Source organism: Cryptomeria japonica, chromosome 11, assembly GCF_030272615.1.
Source record: "Cryptomeria japonica chromosome 11, Sugi_1.0, whole genome shotgun sequence".
NCBI lineage: Eukaryota > Viridiplantae > Streptophyta > Pinopsida > Cupressales > Cupressaceae > Cryptomeria > Cryptomeria japonica.
The window spans coordinates 192,290,054-192,314,773 of NC_081415.1; the positions used below are offsets into that span (position 1 = coordinate 192,290,054).

Sequence of the window (24,720 nt, forward strand, 5' to 3'; positions counted from 1 at the left end):
AGATGTTAAATACAAAAGGGACAAGAGTCCCACCGAGCGTGCCAAAATATATACGGTGAAAATGGATACAACAATATTGAAAGACTAAATGAATTCAACCACAAAACCCTAGCCTAACAACAACAAAGATCCACCATAACATATGAAGATTACCTAAGACAATGCAAATCAAATGAAATCACAAAGATTATACCATCACATGTCCAATAGGGTTTGAATCTCCATTCTTCCTATCTCCATTGATCTTGCTTGATACATTTGCTTTCAGATTTTGTATGTGCACAAGAGCTCAACAAAGAACGAAAATGTGGTTGCAAGTAGGATCGCATATGAAAGTTCAAAAGCATAGTGTAGTCGAGTAATCATCGGGGTGCATAGTTGAGGGTTTGATAATGAAGGAATCATCTCCTTATATAGAAGACACTATATGAAATGGAGGGATAAGATTGAGAGGTGTAAAAGATAAATGGTCGGCTATGATTAGAGAGTAGGTAGAAGAAATAATAAAATAATAATAGGGTAGGTAGTGTAGGAATTAAGAAATGAATGACATGTGTCATAGGTAGAAAAGGTTAATGAATTAATTAAATAAATAAAGATTTATTCAATTAATAGAGGAAGTGGGATCAATTAAATAAATAAGATATTTATTTAATTTAGGAAAATGATAATTTAAATAAATAAATGTATTTATTTAAATGAGAAATAAGGTTAGAAGAGGATAAATGAATTAATTAAATAAATAAATATTTATTTAATTAATAGAAGAATTAGACTAAAGTAATTAAATAAATAAAATATTTATTTAACTAGACATGACAATTTTAGGTGTCTACAACTATATTTTAATATTTTTGTATTTTTATTAAACTCTTCACCAAAGAAAAAAATCTGTTAAGACTAATTATTATTATTATATTATCATATCTTTATATTATTATTATAATATTATTTTGATGAAGTTAACTATTAATATGATGGAGATAAATAGAATTGATTAATTGTTAAATGAGAGTGAGGGGTAGTTGTTAGGAGAAAATAAATAAAATATTTTTTATATTTTTTCATGCATTTATTTTAATTTGAGTTATTTAAATTATTTTTATTTAAGTAATAGTAAAACTAATTGTAATCATGACAGGGAATTTTGCAAGGAGTTTTTAATTTTGCGTATGTATCAATCAATTATATGATATTAATGCACTTTTGTAGTAATTATTTAGCACTAAATGTTTCGAAAAAGCCTAAGATGTGCTCTCCAATCCAAAGGTTAAGATAATCCATCCAAGTTGTATTCCATGGAGTAATTGATAAACTATAGCACCCTGAATAATGCCTGAAACTTGTACATAAGATTTTCCTCTTGCCTTTGCTGATCTTTATTGTCCACTGGTTTTTCTTGGAGTGTAATCCTAAGGATTGTAGCTTGAGCTTTGAATCAGCTTAGAAAATGAGGATGTGGAGTCAACAATCAACCTTTGAAGGTGAAATGTTGGCATACAAAGACAGTACCAGTGGAAATATAACTCTCATTTATAGAAATATACAGATGGCCTTAACAGAACTTTTGAGGAGGAATAGGGTTTCATTTTCATTGTGGAAGAAGTAGATTGAATAACAATGGACATCGCCCACCTTCAGGTATGATTGAACAATACTAATGTCATTGACATCCACTGCCCGTCTCAATTTCAATCTCACAGCATTATGTAGAGAGGTTCAGTTGAAGGAGGCGACACACATTCTGCTGTCAACATACAAACCCCCTGGGGACTTTTCTACATATCTTCAATTACTGCAGAACTGTATTGCCAAGAATGCACTTTCACAAGGTAAACAAATCCACTCTATTATTACTGACAGGGGATTTGAATTTTCTAGATGCAGATTCTTTCAAAATAACCTTGTAAACATGTATGAAAAGTGCGGTACTTTGATGGATGCTCGTAAAGTGTTTGACGAAATGGCAGAGCAAGATGTTTCCTCATGGAATACCATAATTGCAGCTTACAGAAGGCATGGGTATCCTCACGAAGCATTGATTCTGTTTAGCCAAATGCAACAAACAGATATCCAACCAGATCATTTCACCTTTGCTGCTATACTCCCAGCCTGTGCCAAAATAGGAGCTTTGGAGCAAGGTATGGGTATCCATGACACTATAATCGAACGAGGATATCTGCCAGATGTTGTGGTTGCAAATGCCCTGATAGACATGTATGCAAAATGTGGAAGCTTAGACAAGGCATGTGAAGTGTTTGACAAATTGGCTAACAAAACTGCAATATCATGGAATACATTGATTTCAGGATATGCACAAAATGGTAATCTTGACGATGCTTTAAGAGTTTTCAAAGAAATGCCTCGTCCAGATGTTGTCTCATGGAGTGCCTTGGTTGGAGGATATACACAAAGTGGGTTCTTTGAAAAGGCTGTGGAGGCATTTAAGCAAATGCAATTAGCAGGTTTGAAACCAAATTCGACAACCTTAGCCAGTATTCTCTCAGCCTGTGCCAAAATGGGAGCTTTAGAAACGGGTATGGACATCCATAAGAGTATAATTAAAAGTGGATTTTTGTCGGACATCATAGTCATAAATGCCCTGATAGATATGTACACAAAATGTGGAAGCATACACAAGGCACGTGAACTGTTTGACAAAATGCCTCAGAGAAGTGTGGTTTCATGGAATTCGATGATTGCAGGATATGCACAAAATGGTGTTCTTGGCGAGGTTGTTAAGCTTTTCAAAGCAATGCCTCGACCAGATATCATCTCTTGGAGTACGGTGCTTACAGGGTACGTACAAAATGGGTTTGTTGAAAAAGCCTTGGAGGTATTTAGTGAAATGCAATTGACAGGTGTAAAACCAAACTCGACAACCTTCGCTAGCATCCTCCCGGCTTGTGCAAAAATGGGGGGTTTAGAACAGGGTATGGACATCCATAAAATCATAATCGAAAGTGTACACGTGCCAGATATTGCAGTTACGAATTCCCTGATAGACATGTATGCAAAATGTGGACGGCTATACAAGGCACGGGAACTGTTTAACAAAATGCCTCAAAAAGATGTTGTCTCATGGACTGCAATGATTGCAGGATATGCACAAAATGGGTTTGTTGAAAAGGCCTTGGAAACTTACAAGCAAATGCAATCCAAAGGTGTAAAGCCAGACTCCACAACCTTTGCCAGCATCCTCCCAGCCTGTGCAAAACTGGGGGCTTTGGAGCAAGGTATGAAAATTCATCAAAGCATAATAGAAAGCAGCTTTTTGTCAGATCTTGTAATTGCAAATGCCCTGATAGATATGTATTCAAAATGTGGAAGTATACACAAGGCACGTCAACTGTTTGACAAAATGCCAAAAAGAGATGTCATCTCATGGAATGCCATTGTTGCAGGATATGCACAAAATGGCTTGTGGAAGGATGCTTTCAAAATATTTGAATTAATGAAACATTCTGGAACATACCCTGACCATGGAAGCTTCACTTGTGTTCTATTTGCATGCAGCCATGCAGGTTTACTGAGTGAGGGCTGCAAATACTTCAATGATATGACTCACTCTTATTGCATTACACCTAGAACTGATCACTATGTGTGTATGGTTGACCTTCTTGGCCGTGGTGGTCATCTTGAGGAAACTCTAAACTTTATCATCAAAATGCCATATAAACCTGTTGTGGTTGTGTGGACGTGTTTTCTTGGTGCTTGCAGATCACATAAAGATATAAGGTTAGGAGTATTTACGGCAACCCATCTTTCTGAGATGGATTCTTATAATTCTGCGACTTATGTTCTTCTGTCAAACATATATGCAGGATTGGGCATGTGGGGTGAGGTTCAAATGGTAAGGAGATTGATAAAAGATAGAGAAATTAAAAAGATACCGGGGTGTAGTTGGATTGAAGGCCATAAAATGGTACATGTTTTTTGTGTAGGAGACAGATCACACCCACAGACACACGAGATCTATGCAAAGTTGGAAAGATTGTCTTGGGAGATGAAATTAGTAGGTTACTTTCCAAATTTAAAACATGTACTACATGACGTTGAGGAGGAGGAAAAAGAATTATTCCTCTGTCACCATAGTGAGAAGATGGCAATTGCATTTGGATTGTTGAACACACCGCCTGGAACAACTATTAGAATTGTCAAGAACCTTCGAGTATGTGTCGACTGCCACACTGCAACCAAGTTTATCTCGAAGATTGTGGCAAGACAAATTATTGTGAGAGATGCAAATCGGTTCCATCATTTCAAACAAGGGCAATGTTCTTGTGGAGATTATTGGTGATGCAATCTGTAAACATAGGCTTGCACTATAACAAGATGCATCATATCAGACCTGCATTGATAAAGAGAGGACCAGGTTTTAATTTCCAGTTTCTAAACGGTGTTTTTTTTTTCTAAGTGTTGGGGAAGATCTAGACCATGCTTTTGACTTCGTAAAATGAGATTTATGTTGTGCATCATGAATCATAGCCTGTATATACTGATGGGGAACTTTTTTAAGCCCCGTTTTGTGATACGATGAAGGTTTCATGACATAGAACTGTTTTCAGGAAATCTATGCACATCTGGAACGAAAAATAGAGGAGCTGAAATTAGGAAAAAGCAAAAAAGGAAAGAACTCTTGAATGAAACAGAGATATGCTTGGTCACCAGGAAATTCCAATAACTTCGTACAATCAATCTAACACTTGGAGATGATAAGGATAATATCCCTGATAATTCTTTATTCCAACCTTTTCTCATTTTTAATGGCCATTTTGTCTGGATTAATGATCTGATTTAACGATTTTTGATAAAGTTCGAAAACAACCAATAATGTAAATGATGATGATGCTTCTATAGTAGTGAGGGATAACCTGGAACTTGAACAAAAGGGGGATGTAGTTATGAAACCAATGTTTTGAAATTGTTGACACAAACGTTGATGTGGTTAAAAAGAATACTACAAAACTGTTAGTATCCTTAGGATCCTTATGTTATAACCTCTTGTTATGATGGGGTCAGGTCCCTTCTGATGGGGTTAGGTTCCTTTTTGTTCTAACATTTTATAATGAGCATTGTAGTAGCCACAATTAGTTATTTATTTATTTAAAGTAATAAGTTCATACCGGGCATGTGGATGTATTTCATATTGGTTGTACTTCATATCTCACTCTCGGAGATCTTTATATTGAGGTTGTAGTGAAAGAGAAGATCTTCTAATTTTATATTAAAGAGTTAATTTTAAGAAGGCTGTACCCTTGAGGAGGTCAATAATACTTATTTTTGATATTTGAATAAAAGTATTCTTGCAACTATTCTTTTAAGCATTGTATTCATTTTCATATTATGGTTCTATTTGATAATATTTATTGTGAGATTCCAACAAGTGACCTATCAAATTGCTTTCTAGGGTTGCATTCTATAGTAGGAACAATGTTTTAGTGGCTTACTACAACTACCTACCATATGCTCACCTTGCCTTATGGGACCTTGAAGAATAGAAAGTGGTGAAAATAGTAGAGTACCAACCATTTTTCTATAGAGATGTTCTAGGTTTTAAAGTATCTCCAAACAAACATCGTTTCTAGTTAAGCACATTGGATCAATATGTGAACTAAGGTGGGATTTTACTTGCCCATACTTGATCCTCAAACATCTTCTATATTTGATCATGATCTTTTGTGTACCTTTGGATATTTGAAAATTCCTTTCAGGGTTAAGAGAAACTTTGCCATAGGAAATCGTGTATTGTTTGCATTCCACAATGAACTAGTTAGTAGTTGGCACTATTAAGTTATTTTTTGTGTATGCTATTGATGGGATCGTGTAGCTATGGGAAGGTGTAATCCTCCATAGTTAAGGCTTTGAAATATTGGGTTGGTTCACTATTTATGAAGAAAGAAAAATACATCAAAGATTTTACGAATTTGATAGATGTTAACTTAGTGATTACCCTTGTAAACCCTAGTTGTGAAAACACTTGGGCATGTTTGGTCATAGATTGGTAGATCTAAATAGAGTTGCACAAATTTGATAAGATTTCCACAAAGTTTTATAGATTTCCACAACCTTGAGTAGGTTCATGGGTTGTAGTGTCCATAATGAAGAAATTGTGTCAATCATATCTTAGTTGAATTCTATACAATGTGCTAGTTTGAACTTCTGATGAAAATTTCTCTCAAACCTCAAGAAATTTGACTATTCTATTTGAAAAGTTTTCTATATGGTGCTATATATAAAACAAAAAGAGTTTGACACAAACTTTTTATGATTATTGACAAACTATATTGATTGGATTTATCATTTTTTGTCGATCATTTTGGTAACCTCTTTGGAAATTCTGGTTGCCCAAAATGGTTGATGGTCAAACATTCTAGGACCAGAATGACCTTTCTTTGTAAAGTTGGACACAAAACTAAAATTTCTATAGTCTACTCTAAATCAACAATTTTCCAAGTTGGATAATCTAAATCACAATTATGATTTTGAAAATTGCTTGGTTGAATCTAATGCCAAATAGGACGCCATGATCCAATAGTTCCAATAGTGTGGACATTTAGATATTAGATAGGGATCTTATGCTAGATTGAATAATTTCCAATACCAATCTAATATTCGTAGGGCTTAATGTACTATTAAACTAGACTTTTGTGAATTTGGCTTTGATGAGCCTACAAGTTGTTTATACAAAGCATAATAATCTTTGTAGCTCATTAAATTTCCATAGATTAAAAACTCTCCAACACATCCTTTCAATTGGAATATGAAGCTATTAATGACTTCAATGAATCAAAAAATGAAATGGTTTTCCTATATAGGAAGAATTTTGTTAGGAGCTCCTCACTTGATTTAGTACAAGAGAGTATTAAGACTTCACATGTTAGTTAACTAAGTTATGACAAATACATTCAGACCATGAATAGCAAATAAAAATTCATACATTAGAAAATGAAACTAGCAAGCTCAATGATAACTTTTTTCAAAAGTTTTTGAAAAGTTATTTTTATTAATGCCTTGAAAGAATACATCAACATGTAAAATAGAGTGTTTAAGCTTGCCAAATTTATATAATCTTGAATAAGTTAGCCAAATTAGCTAAGTAATCTATAGTCGATTGCCATACTTATAAAGCACCATAGACTAGCAATAGATAAAAAAATTATCCACCACATTCTAGGGCACTTGAAACACATTAAATTGGGGCACTTGATAGACATTTGGTCATCACATATCAAGTTCCTAATTACATGAGGAAATAACTTCTCACCAAGCAACAATTCTAAGCTACAATTGTGAAGAGAAGTGTACTTTGGGGCATAAATGCATTGAATACAAATTATCTCTTAGATGTGAATTAACTTGCTTCATTTGACATGTTGGATACTTTTGAAGATAGTCCAATTGAGCATCAACTTGAAAAAATGGGTTTGGGTTATCATTTGCCCCTTGAAGTTTTAGAGCATTACTTAGTTTGCATAACCATACATCAACAATAAAAATACTACTTGAAAGGGTATCAATTATCAATCCTTATTGATTCAAGCATCAAGTTCATAACTTCATTGATTCTTGATTTACCAAGAAGGTAGCATCTTATGCTTATCCTTACTACAATTTTGAGGTGATGATCACCAATAGAAACACCCAATATTATAAAGGAAAATGTCAAAATATCAATATTTTAGTGCGAGATTACACTATACGATATGATATGTTCACATTTCTATTAGGCAAGTGTGACATAATCTTGAGCACTTGGTAGCTTTATACTAAAAGGAAGCAAGATATGTGAAAATGCTTCCTACACCAATCTAATGAGAGGAGATGGTGCAAATTTTCCCATAAATCCTTATATAGTGATAAGAATAGATGCACATGGGTAAAAGTACAAAGCCGTGTCACACTTTTATAAAGGAAATGGTCAATGCTGATTCATTTTTTTAAAATTAAATCAATAGAAAGTGAAATTACTTAACCTAAATAAGAGTTCACGAGCTTTCTCTCCTATGAGTCACATTCATATATTACTTCGATTTGAAGGATTTGATATATATATATATATATATATATATGTTGGCTTGTGCAAGGAGATCCATCTAGTACCAACATCCTTAAGAAACATGTTTCCCATAGTTATTACCTTAATAAAATGTTAAAATTCAATATACCATTGGGGACTTTGACAAAAGTGATTGGAGACTGTGAACTAGATTTTCAACTATTAACATTGTACAAAACTTTTTCACAGTTTTAAATGCTAAATTTATTTTGTGGCGCATGTAGTGAATGAAATTCATGTATGCTAAACAATATTTCTATATGTTTACACAATGACCATTCCCATTTGGTTTCATTATTCAAGCTCCATTTTCTCTTATAGACACCAATATTTTGGAAATTATGTAGTTGTCGATGCCTCCAGTTTCGTCAAAATATTTCTTAACTAGTTAACATAGATCATGTGGTGTTGTATTCTCGTTCATTTCATAAACATGAAGTAAATAAGGTTGGTGAGTGCTATTTTCTATAGTATATGCATGCACACATTCCCATTAAATATTATTTATTGATGTAACCATATAACTATAATGTAATAAAGTTGACCTTTTTTGTACATCTTATTTTCCCAACTCAATAGGACAACTTCCCCATTCCTATATGTTTTTAAACTAAATAATATTTTCCAATAAATTTAGAAATGTCTATAGAAGTCAATAAACTACTATACTCTAGGTAGTTTTTCATAGGGCACACTCTAGTCAAAATATGAAAAATAATACTCAACTAAACATTTTTACCATTTTTGTGCTTTCATCATCTTTCCAAATTAATATTGAATTGTACCTCTATAAAAAGAAACCTTCACCTTTTTTAATATAATCGTCAAATTTCAAGGCATGCTTAACCTGAAGCCTTTTCTCTTAAATATTTTGCATCTTATAAATGTTTTTTTCTTTCCATCCATGATTTTATTTTCAGAAAATTTACCAACATGTTTCTTATAAAATCATCTTTTAGTTGTAGCTCCTTTCCCCTACCATATTTCCAACTATAATTCTTACACCTACATTCTATGCAAGGTTCATCTTTGTTTTCATTTTTCACTAGTTCAATGAATGAGTATTTGGAAACCAAATCAATCTAAAAATTCCTTGACAAATCCCTCATTCCCCCATCTTTTTATTTTTATTTTATTTTTCTCTAAAATTTGGTATCTCAATGAATTAAATTAGGGGAGCATTTAACTCCATGGTTGTGCATCAACTAGGTGTTACATTTCAAAACTAACAATGTAACTAACTTGTACCACCTAGTTTTTATTAGACTAATAATGTGTCTTTAAACTACATAGAATTCTTTGGATAAAAACAACTAACCTAACCACTTCAAGTCCGAAAAAAATACTTTTTCTCCTATAGGATCTGTCCTTGAGGGATCATCATTTTTATACATAACCCCCTTGAAGTAGGGAACTACCTCTAATATCTCAAAGAGACCCCATATCATGTCATTAAAAAATTCATGCTACTTGGACAACTTCCAAATTTACTTGCATTCAAAGGGAAAGGATATGTGAATAACCACAGTAAATCTTATACAACAACCATCTAAGAACTCTCTTCGAATGCCATAATTAATAAAATATTTATGAAAATATTAGAAGGGATTGCATTCGATTTGTATTATTAATTTCTTAAATTTTCAATACCTTCCCTTATAAAACCATTTAGGGATTTAATCACCCCCTTTGACACCAATAAACTTATTACTAGTAGAGATAAACAAATCCTTAATATGAAGGAATATAACAATGAATCTATAGCTTAATTTCTCATTCAATGCAGACATGCATTCTCATTTTCTAGTTTTCCTACATGGATCATTATATAATTTATAATTTCTTACTACATTCTCTAAATAGGGAGATGATGCAATATATTGAAATATATGATATGGTTTCTATGAGGAAGCATTAAAATGTGCTATCAATATTGACCAAGGCATGATTGATAGTGGGAGAAAGTGACATGGAATTGATGGCCGATTGGTCATGTGAAAGAACAATAACATCTCTTCCACTCCAAAAATCCTAAAAAGTAATAAAAACACCATAAGAGATGGAATGACAAATAATATCCCAATAGAAATAATAATTGTAATAGTTATTAGAAGTATAACAATAATTATTTGAAGCGAGAAAACCTTGAGATCCAATTTATTGATTATCATCCAAGGAACAACTTTAATAGATCGCGAACTAATAAATATTTGAATTATATATATATATATATATATATATATATCTTTATCTTATTGTAGGCTTAGGAACTATGTCCATAAAAGTTTACATTACCTCCATATAACTTACATAACCTTTTGGCTCCTTTGCATGATATTTTCCACAAATTTCACTACTCAAATAAAATTTGTTGTTCTCTTTCTCTTATCTTTTTCTTCAACTCATATGTCACAAATCTATCACAAGAGAATCAATGGGAAGAAAAGAAAGAAGAAGGGATGCAAAGATGGGCCTTTACGAAAAAAATCATCATACTATAGATATATTGTACACTTGAGATCTTCAAATATCAAAATGTGGAAGTTGCTTGGATGGTTAGTTTATATCAAGATATTTTAGATATAAAAGTTGCTTGGATGGTTAGTTTATATCAAGATATTTTAGATATAAAAAAGGTATTTTTTTCAAGTTTGTAATGTAATTTGTTTCATTGCTTAGATTTAGACATGACCAATAATTTTTTTTTCATATAATAGTTTAAAATTTTAATTTGTACAATAAAATATCTTTCAAAATAACATTAAAATTATTCCAAAAAGAATTCTTGAATCATTAAACAAAACCTTCTACATTAAACACAAATCAATCAAAAAATTATCTAGCTTAAACAAATGAATGACTTTTAAACCAAAATAATTGTCTGTCAAACAAACACGAGGAGCCAATCAAAACTCAAAGAAACAATTTTCATTTAACTTAGAAATAGAATTTCTTGCATGTTTATGCCTTGATTTTTAGTTTCTTCATCACTTTTAGTTTAAATTAGGAAAGGTAAGAGGTTCATTTTCTTGTACATGCATTCATACTAAATTTAAAAGGAACAAAAAAGATCATATTAACTTTTTATTGTATATATAGTAGTCACATTTTCATAGATTTTATTCTAAATTGTATTTAATAAAAAAAATAATTCAAAATCAATTATTATTTAAAATAGTATTTTTTTCTTGCATGTATGTTGAGATCTCTTTTATCTCAATATCCTTCACATACTTAGAAATCATAAAATTATAAAATAAAAAAAAATTAAAATAAAGAATTCAAAAATAAAAACCTGAAGTTCTACTAGTATTTAAATCCAAGAAATTCTAAAATTTATTTAAATACAAAATAACCATCACAAATTAAAAATTCTTTCAAAATCACATACTAAATCACCTCATACATCCCTATTCATCACTCTTGCATGCATTTGAACTTTGCATGCCTACATGTTTCCAAGAATAAGGATAAAATAGGTATAAATTATCTTGAGAAAGTTATGCGATTAAACAATAGACTTTAGCCAAAAACATAATTAGAAAATAATATGAATGCATCTTAGCCATTGGAAATGAATACTAAGAAAACTATTAGAATTTGAAAATAATGGTAAACATCAATATAAAATCTAGAGATTCAACACTTCTCCCACATAATGAAGATAGTCTTCTACTAAACTTGTTTTTGGATTTTGATGAAGATTGCTATATTTATATGCATACCAAACATTGTCACATTTTGACACTTCTTCCACATAACGAAGATAGTCTTCTACTAGACTTGTTTTGGGATTTTGATGAAAACTGATTGATATATATATATATTTATATTTAAATGTATATACGTAAATCTATAACTTCACTTTGATATAGTAAAAAACTTAAAATACTACTGATTTTCTTCCATAAAATATTTGTGGAAATTCTTAATGTTATTTTTCTTTACAAAATTTAAAAATGTTTTTCCTTTAGATCATTGTTCATACATATCTGACATCTCAATCTGATTCAACGTCCTGAAGAAATTACTGTAATAGGTGGACAAGTGTAATTTTCAGTGGTTTCCAAAGCATGATTAAGTCTCGTGTGCTCCACAAAACTTGCATCCCTGCAAAGTCCCGATTGTTTTGTACTAGCTCTAATCCAGGCAAGTTCCTCCACCACCTCTCTCATTGATGGCCTTTCTTTTGCTTTCACTTGCAAACATGCTTTTGCTAACATCGCCATTTTCTCCATCTGCCCTCGATTTTCCTCCTTCACTGCATTAGTATCTAAAATTTCTGAGAGGCATTTGTCATTAATTGTGGAGAGGAAATGGTCATACAAAGCGCACATAGATCCTTGTACAGACAACACAGGCCGTAGACCAGTGAGAAGCTCTATCAAAACTACACCGAAGCTGTAAACATCACTCTTGTCTGTATACTGGTTGCTCCTCACAAACTCTGGGTCGACATAACCTGGAGTGCCAGATGGAAACATGGTACTCAGATGTGTTTCATCAGAAGGGCGCAGACGAGAAATACCAAAGTCGGCTACTTTTGGTGTGAATGTGTCATCTAGCAAAATGTTTGAGGATTTTATGTCACGATGGAAAATGGGCTGAGAGGATCCACGATGCATGTATGCTATACCCTCTGCAGTCTCTATGGCAATCTGTCGCCTTCTTTCCCAAGGAAAGTTCTTCTCTGGAGACTGTAAGCGTTGAAAGAGTGTTCCATTTGGCACAAATTCATATACAAGCAATGGAAGTTCAGTACGAAGGCAACAACCGATCAATTTCACTACGTTTCTGTGATTGGTGTGGGATAAAATCACAATTTCATTGGTGAACTCCGGGGAAAATGTTTTGGGCTTTTTGATTGCGACTGAATTGCCGTCCGAGAGAACTCCCTTGTACACGGTTGCAAATCCGCCTCTTCCTAACTCTGTTGAGTAATTATTGGAAGCTATTTTTAACTCTGTTTCAGAAAACATTCGTAGGCTCTTTCTTCCTCCCATTAAAGCAATGCGTTCCTGTAGCTCAACTCCCCCATTCTTTATGAAATTCTTGTCTGCGGCATGTTTCAATCGACGCCTCCTCAGCCACCAAAAGAATCCACCCAATGCAAGAGCTCCGATGCATCCGAGAATATAGACTGCCAGCCAACAGAAAGGAATTTATTATTGACCAAACCATTTTTATGATATAATGAAACATAATATAATTTATTCAATATAAAAAGACATTAACACTTTTAAGTGATGGAAAAAGATGCATGAAAGATCTAAAAAAATACACATGCAAAGTATTCATCAAAATGATATAATGTTTATTTTGAGAAAAAATTTCTATTATTAAATTCATTCTTCAAAATTTAAATCAATGTATTCATAGTATTAAATATTGTTACAATAAATTAGTATGCTCAAGTTTTTACAAGAAAAAAGAAAAAAGAAATGTTTAGAAAAATTATAACACATTACCTCTTACAAAATTATACCAATATACATCTTCAAACTATGCATCAAAAAAGTTTAGAAAAATTATAACATATTACCTCTCACAAAATTATACCAATATACATCTTCAAACTATGCATCATCATACATCTTCAAGTTATGCAGTAACATATATTAGTAGGACCTAAAATTGGAAATCATCAACGATTTTTAAAGCTACCAAAGAAAAGCATGGACTAAAATATATACCTAAATTAGAAAAGGTTAACTAAAATATAGATCAGAAACTTCCTCTTTCAACTAAGTCACTTCACTTGATATTATTTATTCTTTTTGTTAAGACACACATGAAAACTACTTATCTTTCTTAATTATCTCTAAGTCTTGAATTAGCTCCCTTTTGTATGATCTTTCTAATATGACATTTCTTATACATTTTAGCATTTTTCATAGTTTTATTTAGTAACTACCATGACAACTAAATGATAATTATAAATTGATAAATTACAAATTATAAGTGACAATTAGTGTCACTCGAAGTGGGACATGTAAAAAATGTTCTAGTTTTGTGAATTTAATCTTTAGAGATTTTGGACTATTATCTTTAGGGTTTATCTTTGTGCGCCCATGTTTAAAACCCTTTCTATCATCATGCTCCATGACCATGTTAAATCAATTTTTTTAATTTGAAAATGACTTGGTATCTCATTGGGAGTCTTTTAAGTCGTGCAATTTATCCCTTCAATTCTCATTGATTTACTAGCACTACCTTAAAGTAACTTGGTGTACCTCATCAATTATTTCAATCTCATGGTTTTTATTTACTATTAAGGGGACTCTCAATTTTTTTTGTCTAATTTTGATGCATTATGTATGGTCAATTATATCACATTTTACATTAATTATGATGACCTATGTAGGTAAAACACCTCAGAAAAATGCATCTTTAGGTATTGTTGTCACCTTGCAATTGGTCAGAAATGATTTCTTTTATGCATCATATAGTGGTAATGGGATACCTTTTTTTATTTATCAACTAGATGATTCATATTACATTGCTATGTTTGGAGAAGAAGACTATTTTCAATTGTTTGATGGGAGATAAAGGTCATATTTTGATTAAGTTGGTTGGGATATAGGGTCTGAAGTGATAAGGCCATGTTAGTGAATATATGACATGCTTATTTCTATTGTCATTCAAATATAGATATCTCATTATACCACATAATAGTTGCGAAGCTAGATTGATGACATATTCTGAGGTATTCCTAGAGGTTACAATATGAATGTAAATTAACACCTATCAAGTTTTCCTCTTCGCAAATCCAAAGTATGACGCATGATGACCATCAATTCAATTTACCTCAAGAAATAAAATGATTAAATTTAAATTTATAGTAAAATGAATAAAAAATCCATCATTCTGCTTTTGAGATTCTACATGCATTTTATGCAAAAGGTAGTGAAATAGGCGAAAACCTTTAGCCATAGTTTTAAAATATTCATAATTTATTTTTTGTCACAGAGCAAAAAAATCTAAGGGTCGCAACTAGAGAAAGGATCGGTGATATTATTGAGGATCAATGCCATGTAGAACCATTTATTTTTGCATCATAATGCTACAATTTGAAGTCCCAGGAGGACTGTTGGGCCATGATTCGGGGTCCCCCACTTCTTCTAGGAGGGATGCCAACCCAGGGCGACCGGGGGGAACCAGAGCATGGGGATTAGTGTTCTCCAAGTAGTGGGTTTCTTCCAATGTCGTCATAAGGCGACGATGAATTTGCTCCCTTACTTCTGGTTGAAGTTTATCCCCCATAGAGGTCATGTCAACGTTTTTCCAGAACTTGAAAGAAAATGTCAAGTTGCGGGTTTGTTGGTCTTGTTGCTGCAGTATGTCCCAGAGTCTGACCTAATAAAATGGCACTCTCAAGCTGCTCAATAATCCGTATTCGGAATCTTGTATTATCAATTGTAGCATTACGGAATCTTGGGAGTTACCGGAACACGAAGTTGGCGTGTTGGCCAGGGGACATTACGGCCTCCTCCTCGATTGGAAATTGCTCCAATATCAAAGGAACAGCCAATTATTCGTGCGCCATGGAAGCCGAATGTATCGACTCTCCAACAGGGGACGCCCAAACATGCAAATGTTTTGCGGGCTACCAAGAGATTTCCAAAATGTGGAGATCATACCCATGCAACCGGTGCGTTAGAGTAACCAGTCCCTTGGTAGCCCGCAAAACATTTGCATGTTTGGGCGTCCCCTGTTGGAGAGTCGATGCATTCGGCTTCCATGGCGCGCGAATAATTGGCTGTTCCTTTGATAGTTGAGCGATTTCCAATCGAGGAGGAGGTCGTGATGTAGCCTGGCCAACTCGCCAACTTTGTGTTCTGGTAACTTCTGCATCGAGTTGTCCAATAGTCTCATTTATCTCGGAAGCGGGTTCTATATATATCCGGTAGTGAAAATTGAATAGTGTTCTTAAAATAACTGAAGTTATTACTATCTAGAAATCTAAGGTTTGTTTAATTACATCTATTACAATATCGCAATGCTTGTTCAATCAACTAAAGTTACGAAGTAATCCATGCTTCAAGCATATTAACTTTATGAAGTCCATAAAATTTTCAAAATAAACATTCCTTATCTTAGATTGGTAGTGTAAAGAGAAGCTTGGACCAAAACCATATTGCCCAACTGTCTAGCTTTATAAAAAGAACTAAGCAAGCCTAGGGTATCAACATATTTTTTGTTTATAAAATAAAGGACAGTTAAATTAATTAGAGATTTCATCACTCCTATAATTTATCAAGAATTATTTTTGTTTTGTCAAAATCATGTTAAGGTGCCTATTCCTATATCTTATATATATTATCTTGACTTCATAAGGTTGGTTTTGCCAAAGTTGTTTATCACCACTGACTTATATATATATAATATTTAGATAATATGATTCGAAATCGAGGTAATTGAAGATCAAAAGTGGCGAAGTATTGTTCACATTAAATAGAGAGATAACCAAAAAGGTTTTTTTTTTACCTTAATCCATACCTACCAATAACATAATGAATTTTAATGGGTTTTGCCAAGAGTGTGCAAGAGATAAAAGTAGTCATAGTTTAAAATGACTATGTAATCATTATCCAAAAGATACAACAAAGTGAAGCCAATCCCCTTTTAAATGAAATTAAACTTTTTGGTGTTGATATATTTGAAGAATACTTTGAAAGATTGCCTACATTACCATTGTATGAAAATTTTTGGGGTCATATTACACATCTACATGATGATAATTATTGTATATATTCAACTCCATTATGTGGAAAGGTTATTTAGTTTTCATCTTTTCTAATAGAGGGAATTCACGGGGGCTTTTATCCCTCAGGGTTCATAAATAATCCATCTTTTAAATGGTATTCTTATATGACTATCTTATTTTTTCTAGAGAAAGACATGTATGACTTTTCTCTAAAATTTACAACTATATTATCAAACAATAATAAGCCTTTAACAATATACATAAGAACATGATGAACTCACAATACTGGTTCCCACTTTTTGACCAACTTTGACACTTAGATGAACATTTTGCAAAAAAACTTCACTTTCCAACACCTATAACTTTTAAACCGTTAAGAATTTGAAGATGATGTAAACTAGTCATTTGTAACATCTTTTTTGCAGATTCTAACTATAGTTTTTTCAAAAAAAATTGAATAAAAATTTATTGATTTTTCCATCTCCCTGAAAAGTAGTTTTTTACAACAAACAACATTTTTTAAGAGTGATGTGCATCCCGAAACGTATAACTTTTTTTCTATAAATGATAAAAACTTGTCTCTTTTAAATTTTGGTTTGTAACATCAATACCCAAGGCATGCAGTTGGTTTGATAGTGATATATTGAATATTTTTTATTTTATTAAATTTTGAAGTCCGACTAATTATAATTTAGATATAGGTGTATGTTTGAACACATAAATTGTTCTATACATATCAAAATTCAGTTTTTTTTTTTTTGTTAGAAAGAAGACATCAATACCTAGTGCATAGATATTTTTCTAAATTTTTTTTAATTAGTTTATCATTTTTCCCAATGCATTGAAAAAAGAAGTTCATGCTCGGTGAAAAACCTACATTCATAAAAAATAAAATAAAAATATATTAATCAAATTAAATATATTAAAAATTATACTATTTGGAAAGCTTATAATTAGGACTAAATCCTTAAGAAAACAAAACTTCTAAATGAATTCATTTGACCCATCAAAAGCTAATGTAAAATTGGTTTTTTATCAGCATTTGATAGATGCAAAGGAGACTCCATTGCAAGTATGTTTTATAAGTAGAGAGGTTCTATCCAAGAAATATTGATCTAAGAGCCTTTGATCTAACTCTCTTCAATTAATTACTTCAAATGGGACCTCTTAAAGCTTAAATAATTATATTTTCTAAAAAATGTATGATTTCAGCAAAAATCAGGATGTACCAAAAAGTGGGAACCAACTTTGTGAGTTCACTCACATATATGAGATGAACATTACCAAAATTTAGATTATGGTTCTTTTGAATAATATTTTGTGCATGTAGTTTTGAATTTTTTTATATAAGTAGACTATTGCATGCTCTCATAAAATTCATAAGGTCAATTTTTTTTTATCCAAATATTGGTTGTGAACATAGCTTAGGTGATTGGTTCAATCATAACTAGAATTAGTAGGGTTTATGGAGTTGAGGTAGAGCTATGTTTTCTTCCTTTTTGGGTGCCTAATAGAGTGGCCTTCCTTGAAAGTATATGACAACTCAATGAAGCAAACAAGATACACCCAAGGAAATTGAAAAAGGGTTCCTTCTTTATTTCTACACCTAGGTTGTATAATTTTATAACAATTACTAGCAAAGTTCTTGACCTCTTTGAATCAAAATTGATTAAACAAAAAATAAAATTAGAGGAGGAAAGAAGATTTGATCTAGAGAATTTTATTGATCAAATTAGGAAATAAGTAGGAGGGTTAGGATATGAGAGTCAATTATGAGTAAAGAGATCTAGTCAAAAATTGCTTGACCATGGAAGAAATTATGAAAGGAAGAGAAGATTGAATTCATATTCAAAATGGTAAGAAGAGAATGATTGTTGATTAAAATTATAAAGGTGCATGTATTAATATCAAGGATCCTATCAAAAAAATTGGATTAATGGTAGAAAATGTATGCACTTTAGGAATTGTGACTTCAATGTTTGCTCCTTAATCTATTCCTAAAGAAAGTATTATAGAATTTAGACAAATAGGTAAAAAAATTATAGGAGTGAGTGTTATATTCATTACAAAAGAATGAGACCCCATAAAGACTACACCATAAGAGAAAGTTCAACAATTAGTTAACAATGATATCAACCAAGGTAGTGAGGAGAATAATTTTGAATATCAAAAGGTTAGGGCGAGTGACCAAGATGGGGGACCAAAATTATGCCAAAAACTTTTTTGGCCCCCATTAGGCCCTTTGGTGCACGCCAAATAAGGTGTGCGTCCTATTTGGCACGTGCCAAATAGGCTTGGCATCTTGAACCTAAGGTTTGGTCATGCCAAATAGACTTCCATTTTGACAATTGCATTTTCATTTTGAAAAGCACGATTTATCTTTCTCTCTCTCTCTCTCTCTCTCTCTCTCTCTCTCTCTCTCTCTCTCTCTCTCTCTCTCTCTCTCTCTCTCTCTCTCTCCAAATATATACATAAAATATAACATTTATGTATAAGTCACTTTAAGTTATATTCTATGTATATATTAGTAGGATGTTTGAGAGTGTTTTCAAATATCTAGGAGTTATAATACACATTCTAGTTTTTAGAGTATTCATATAAATTTCAGACTTAGTCAAATTTTAGTAATCAACATGATTGTATCATCATTCTCTCTATATGGTCTCTCCCTCTCTTCCTTGAGCCCTACCTCTATCTCTCTCAAGTATCTCTCTCTCTTTCCCCCCCTCCCTCTCTTGTACTCGGGCTTTGTCTTCCTCTAGTCTCTCCCTCAACCCCCACCTTCCTCCTCTCTATTTCTCACTCTCTCCATCCCTCCCTCCCTCTTATCACCTCTCTCTCTCTCCCCCTCTCTATGGTTGATGGAAAGAAAGGAAAATAATAGGGAGATAAAGATAGAGAGACCAAAGAGAGACATTGAGAGAGATGGAGGGAGGAAGGGAGTGGCTGATGGAAATAAAGGAATACCAAGGAGAGAGAGAGAGAGAGAGAGAGAGAGAGAGAGAGAGAGAGAGAGAGAGAGAGAGAGAGAGAGAGAGAGAGAGAGAGGTGGAAATAATGGAAGGGCGAGAGGGAGAGGGACGATTGAGGAAGGGGGGAGAGAATGGGAGATAGAGACACTTGAGAGAGGGGGAAAGAGAGATAGAGGGAGAGAGCCTCAAGAGAGAAAGAGAAAGGGAGTGGGAGGGAGAAAGGGCAAAAGAGAGACTTGAGAGAAAAAGAGAAAGGGAGAGGGAGGGAGAGAATGGGAGAGAGATACACATGAGAGAGGAGAAGAGAAAGAGATCTAGATAGAGGGTGATAGTGAGAGATACTTTAGAGAAAGAAAGAGTGACTGGGAGGGAGAGAGGGAAAGAGAGAGAGACAACTGAGAAAAAATGAAAGGGTGGGGGAGGGAAAGAGGAAGGGAATGGGAGAGACACCTAAGAGAGTAGGAGAGAGAAATAGAGAGATAGAGGGTGAGAGGGCGAGAGACTTAAGAGAGAAAGACTGGGAGAGGGAGAAAGCGAGGGAAACAGGGAAAGAGAGACTTGAGAAAGAAAGAGAAAGGGAGTGAGAGAGAGAGAGAGAGAGAGAGAGAGAGAGAGAGAGAGAGAGAGAGAAAGGGAGGGGGTGGGAGAGAGGATGAGAGAGAGACACCTAAGAAAGGAGGAAAGAGTGAGAGAGAAATACTTGAGAGAGAGAGAGAGAGAGAGAGAGAGAGAGAGAGAGAGAGAGAGACCAAGTGAAAGAGGCAAAGAGGGATAAATATCTGAGAGAGGGAGGAAAAGAGAGGTAGACACCTGAGGAGAAAGTGAGAGAGATACTTGAGAGAGAGGGGGGAAGGTAAGGAGAGAGAGAGAGAGAGAGAGAGAGGCAGACACATACGGGGAAAGAGGGGAAGAGATACTTGAGAGAGGGAGGGAGGAAGGGAGGGGTTGAGAGAGAGAGAGAGAAGTGGGGTTGACGGAGAGACTAGACAGAGAGAGCCCAAGTGCAAGAGAGAGAGGGACTTGAGAGAGAGATAAAGTGCCCAAGATAGAGAGATGATGGAGGTAAAGAGGGAAAGAGAGAGTGAGAGATAGAGAGAGCCTAAGTGAGAGGGGGGAAGGGATGGGAAAAGAGTAAATGAATAGAGAGAGAGGAGAAGAGAGGGAGATGGAGAGTGTGAGAAAGAGAGAGAGGGAGGAAGGTGGAGGTTGAGGGAGAGACTAGAGGGAAAGTATAAGTATAAGAGAGGAGGGAGAGAGAGGTAGGGTTTGAGGAAGATAGAGAAGGGAAATATAGGGTGTGAGAGTTAAGAAATACAACCCAACAGGAGCCTAAAGATCTTCTGGAAAATGAATAATCTGTTACAAGGAGAAGAAAGGAAGCAAATAACTAAAAAAACAAAAAACACAGAAAATATGCTGAAAAAGATAAGAGCTCAATATTCACCAAAAATGTGTAATGTGATAATCATACAAAGAAAAGAAAAATAACTTCTAATAGGTCAAGAAACCCTAAAAGGGAAAACCTAGGCTTGCACATAATAATTAATAAAAGAATTAATTATTATGCACCTAATGTTAGCTTAAGTGTAAAAAGAGATAATAGGGAACTAAAAGAATTAAATAAATATTGTTTAATTAATCAAGTAAAGACCTGATTACTCTAACACCCCCCCTAAGCTAGACTTAGGGAGAAGCTAAAACCTAGAACAACTACTGAAAGCAGGAAAGATGGGTCCTGGCAACAAGGCCTGATCAGGTACCCAAATACAATGAAATCTCTATGAAACGGAGAAAAAAGGAGAAAACCCAGTGGGAAAAAACTCCTCTCCAAAAAGAGATAAAAGAACATGTTGAAAGATGAAGAAGGAAGGCCTCGTAAAGGCCCCCCAAGGACAACTTCCTTCACCCCAAGCATAGAGTGCAACTAAAGATAGCACGGCGATGCAAAAGGTTTCGTGAAGATGTCTGCAACCTGCTTGGTAGTGGGAATGTACTCCAGAATGAGAGAACCATCCTGAATCAACTAGCGAATAAAATGCATGTGAAGCTCAATGTGCTTCATCTGCTGATGCTCTATTGGGTTGCGGGAAATATGAATAGCACTCTGATTGTCAAACCAAAGAAGATTGGAACTATCAGGAGGAAAACCAAACTCAACCATCAACTGTCGAAGCCATAAGATCTCCTGACTAGCGAGCACAACAGCTCGATGCTCAGCCTCTAGAGATGATAATGCATGAGCAATCTTCTTCTTGCAAGACCATGTGATAGGACCAGAGCCAAGACAGAAAACAAAGCCACAAGTAGACTTCCAATCAGTGACATCACCAGCCCAATCTGAGTCAGTGTATCCAACAATGTGAGGTTCCCCTAATGTGTAGTGAATGCCATGAGAACTAGAGCCCTGAATGTACCACAAAATACGTTTGGTATCTTGCCAATGACTCTCATGAGGATCATGGGAGAATTGAGAGACAAGGCCAACCGCAAAGGAAATATCAGGATGGGTGTGAGTTAGGTACAACAAACTGCCAACCAACTGCCTGTAAAGTGTAGAATCTACTAAAGGAGTGGGACAAGTAGTGATCAAAACAACCCCTAATTGAAACAGAGTGGGAACAACCTTGCAATCAAGCATGACGAAGTGTCGAAGCATGTCAAGAGCATACTTCCGCTAGTAAATGGAGATCTCATCAGAAGATTGAATCACCCGAAGACCAAGGAAATAATGCAGAAGACTGAGATCTATCATCTCAAACTGGTCCATCAAGGCTCGTTGGATATGTTGAATCATAGAGGATGAGCTACCTGTGATGAGGAGATCATCAACATATAGCACAAGAATCAGGATCTCACCCTCAAGAAGCTGAATGTACATTGTGTGATTAGAATGACTGCGGGTGAACCCAGTGGAGAGCAAGAAAGAATCCATCTTCTCATACCATGCCCGAGGGGCCTGTTTGAGACCATACAATGAACGCCGAAGTTTGTAAACCAAAGAATTGTCCTGCACAAATCCCTGAGGCTACTCCATGTAGATTTCCTCCTGTAGGTCCCCATGCAAGAAGAAACTCTTCACATCCATCTGAAAAACAAGCCATCCCCGAGAAGTTGCAATAGATAGTACAAAGCGAATGGATTTCATCTTGGCGACAGGGGCAAATGTCTCAGAGTAATCAATACCCTCAACCTGTGAGAAACCCTTCGCAACAAGACGTGCTTTGTACTTATCAATGGAACCATCAACAACATACTTAGTGCAATATAACCAGCGGCACCAAACCATCTTTCTGCCCTTAGGAAGAGGATAGAGATCCCAAGTATGATTCCTCATCAAAGAAGAATACTCCTCCTCCATAGCAAAATCCCACTCAAGGTGTCATGTAGCCTCTATAAACTTCTAAGGATCATCTAAAATGGCATAAATCAAAAGACTAGAACCCACGGTATGAGAACGGGTGCGACGAGTATCTGAAGGATCACCGGTCAGAGAACCTATCGCCTCAATAGTAAGGCGAGCCCACTTGGGCATCTGAGGTGGAGCAGGTGGAGGTGGATCATCAGCACCATCATCAGAATCATCATCAAAATAAACTGGAAGAGATGTAGTGGGAGGAGTAGGTAGAGGAGTAGACACTGGAGTCAGGGTATCCACTGTGGGAAGGCGCTCATCAAACTGAACATCCAATCGAAATAGGACCTCTCTGAAATCAGGATCAAACAACCTGTATGCCTTAACATCCTCACAGTAGCCAACAAAAATGAGGGGTCGACTCTTCCGCTCCATGGCTTTCCTCTGAGCATCAGGGATAAAATCCCATGCCTCACTGCCAAATACTCAGAAAAAAGAAACATCAAGCTTGTCATGAGGCCAAGCCTCCTCAGGAGTCATATGTTGAATAGCCTTTTGAGGCATCTGATTCTGAATATAGTTGGCACAATTGACTGCCTCAGCCCAAAAAGACAAATCCATGGACCTGGACTGAATCATACAATTCGCCATCTCCCGTAAAGTTTTGTTCTTGCATTTAGCGACACCATTCTACTGAGGGGTGTAGGGAATAGTAAATTGATGCTGCAAACCATGCTCAGTGCAAAAATCTCTAAAATCCTGATTCACATACTCCCCCCCATTATCTGTACGTATCTGCTGAAAAGAACAACCTGACTGCTTCTATACAAATTTCTTGAAGATTCGAAATGAATCAAAGACATCAGACTTGTACTTAAGAAAGTACACCTATGTGCGTCTGGAGAAGTTATCAATAAAAGTGAGTACATACTTGGCCCTAGAAAAAGGAGTGGGAAATGACATGAGACCATTGTGAATTAACTCCAAGGGTGCCAAAGCATGAGGGGCTCTTTCCTTCGAAAAGGGATCTCGGTGATACTTGCCAAGAACACAACCATGACAAACACCATCAATGCAGGAAATCTGTGGGAGCCCAAGAACAAGTGCCTGTGTACTCATCTATTGAAGATATCTGTAATTGACATGGCCCAAGCGCTCATGCCAAAGCGCTCACACTGAATCTGTATGTGCTATAAGAGATGAACCTGCACCCGTAGAGGGCTCAAATCCATCAAATATGTACAGACAAGATGCAGTATCAACACTCCTAGTAACCACAACCAAATAAGAGTCATTGAGGTCCCGAATAACCACATCATATGGTGAGAACTCCATTGTCTTACCAGAGCCAAAGTGGAAAATCTGATAAATGAACAAGAGGTTCGTCGAGATGTCAGGAACAACCAGAACATCCTGTAGAGTACCCCCATCCAAAGAGACAGAACTTGACCCCAAGACTGAAAGCTGAGCTGAGTCACCCACTGCAATCTGTGAAGTACCACAAGAGGCAAGAGAAGTAACCAACTACCGAGTGTGAGTCATATGGTGAGATGCACCAGAATCTAGTATCCATGTGGACCCATAGGTTGAAGCTCGAGTAGTGAGAGCATGACCTTTCCCTATGGAAGGA

General features: G+C 34.9%; 2 protein-coding genes across 2 annotated transcripts; one reads left to right on the forward strand and one right to left on the reverse strand.

Moving 5' to 3' along the window:
* Positions 1-1,242: 1,242 nt before the first annotated feature.
* Positions 1,243-4,478, forward strand: LOC131071106 (putative pentatricopeptide repeat-containing protein At3g23330). Its single transcript, XM_058006814.2, has one exon. The coding sequence runs from the start codon at positions 1,661-1,663 to the stop codon at positions 4,298-4,300; it is 2,640 nt and encodes an 879-aa protein (XP_057862797.2). The 5' UTR covers positions 1,243-1,660; the 3' UTR covers positions 4,301-4,478.
* A 7,585-nt stretch (positions 4,479-12,063) lies between these two features.
* Positions 12,064-15,331, reverse strand: LOC131071077 (wall-associated receptor kinase-like 1). The gene is made up of 2 exons (XM_058006777.2): positions 15,127-15,331; positions 12,064-13,199 (listed from the first exon to the last, which is right to left on the reverse strand). Exons 1-2 carry the CDS (start codon positions 15,329-15,331, stop codon positions 12,070-12,072), a joined length of 1,335 nt encoding a protein of 444 aa, XP_057862760.2. The 3' UTR covers positions 12,064-12,069.
* Positions 15,332-24,720: the final 9,389 nt, after the last annotated feature.

Excerpts from the sequence above, each read along its gene's own strand:
- LOC131071106 (XM_058006814.2), top strand. The coding sequence starts at position 1,661 with ATGTCATTGACATCCACTGCCCGTCTCAATTTCAATCTCACAGCATTA.
- LOC131071077 (XM_058006777.2), bottom strand. The coding sequence starts at position 15,331 with ATGACCTCTATGGGGGATAAACTTCAACCAGAAGTAAGGGAGCAAATT. Across the intron at positions 13,200-15,126 it reads TCCTCCTGGGACTTCAAATT|TCTATATTCTCGGATGCATC; the intron begins GTAGCATTATGA and ends GTTGGCTGGCAG.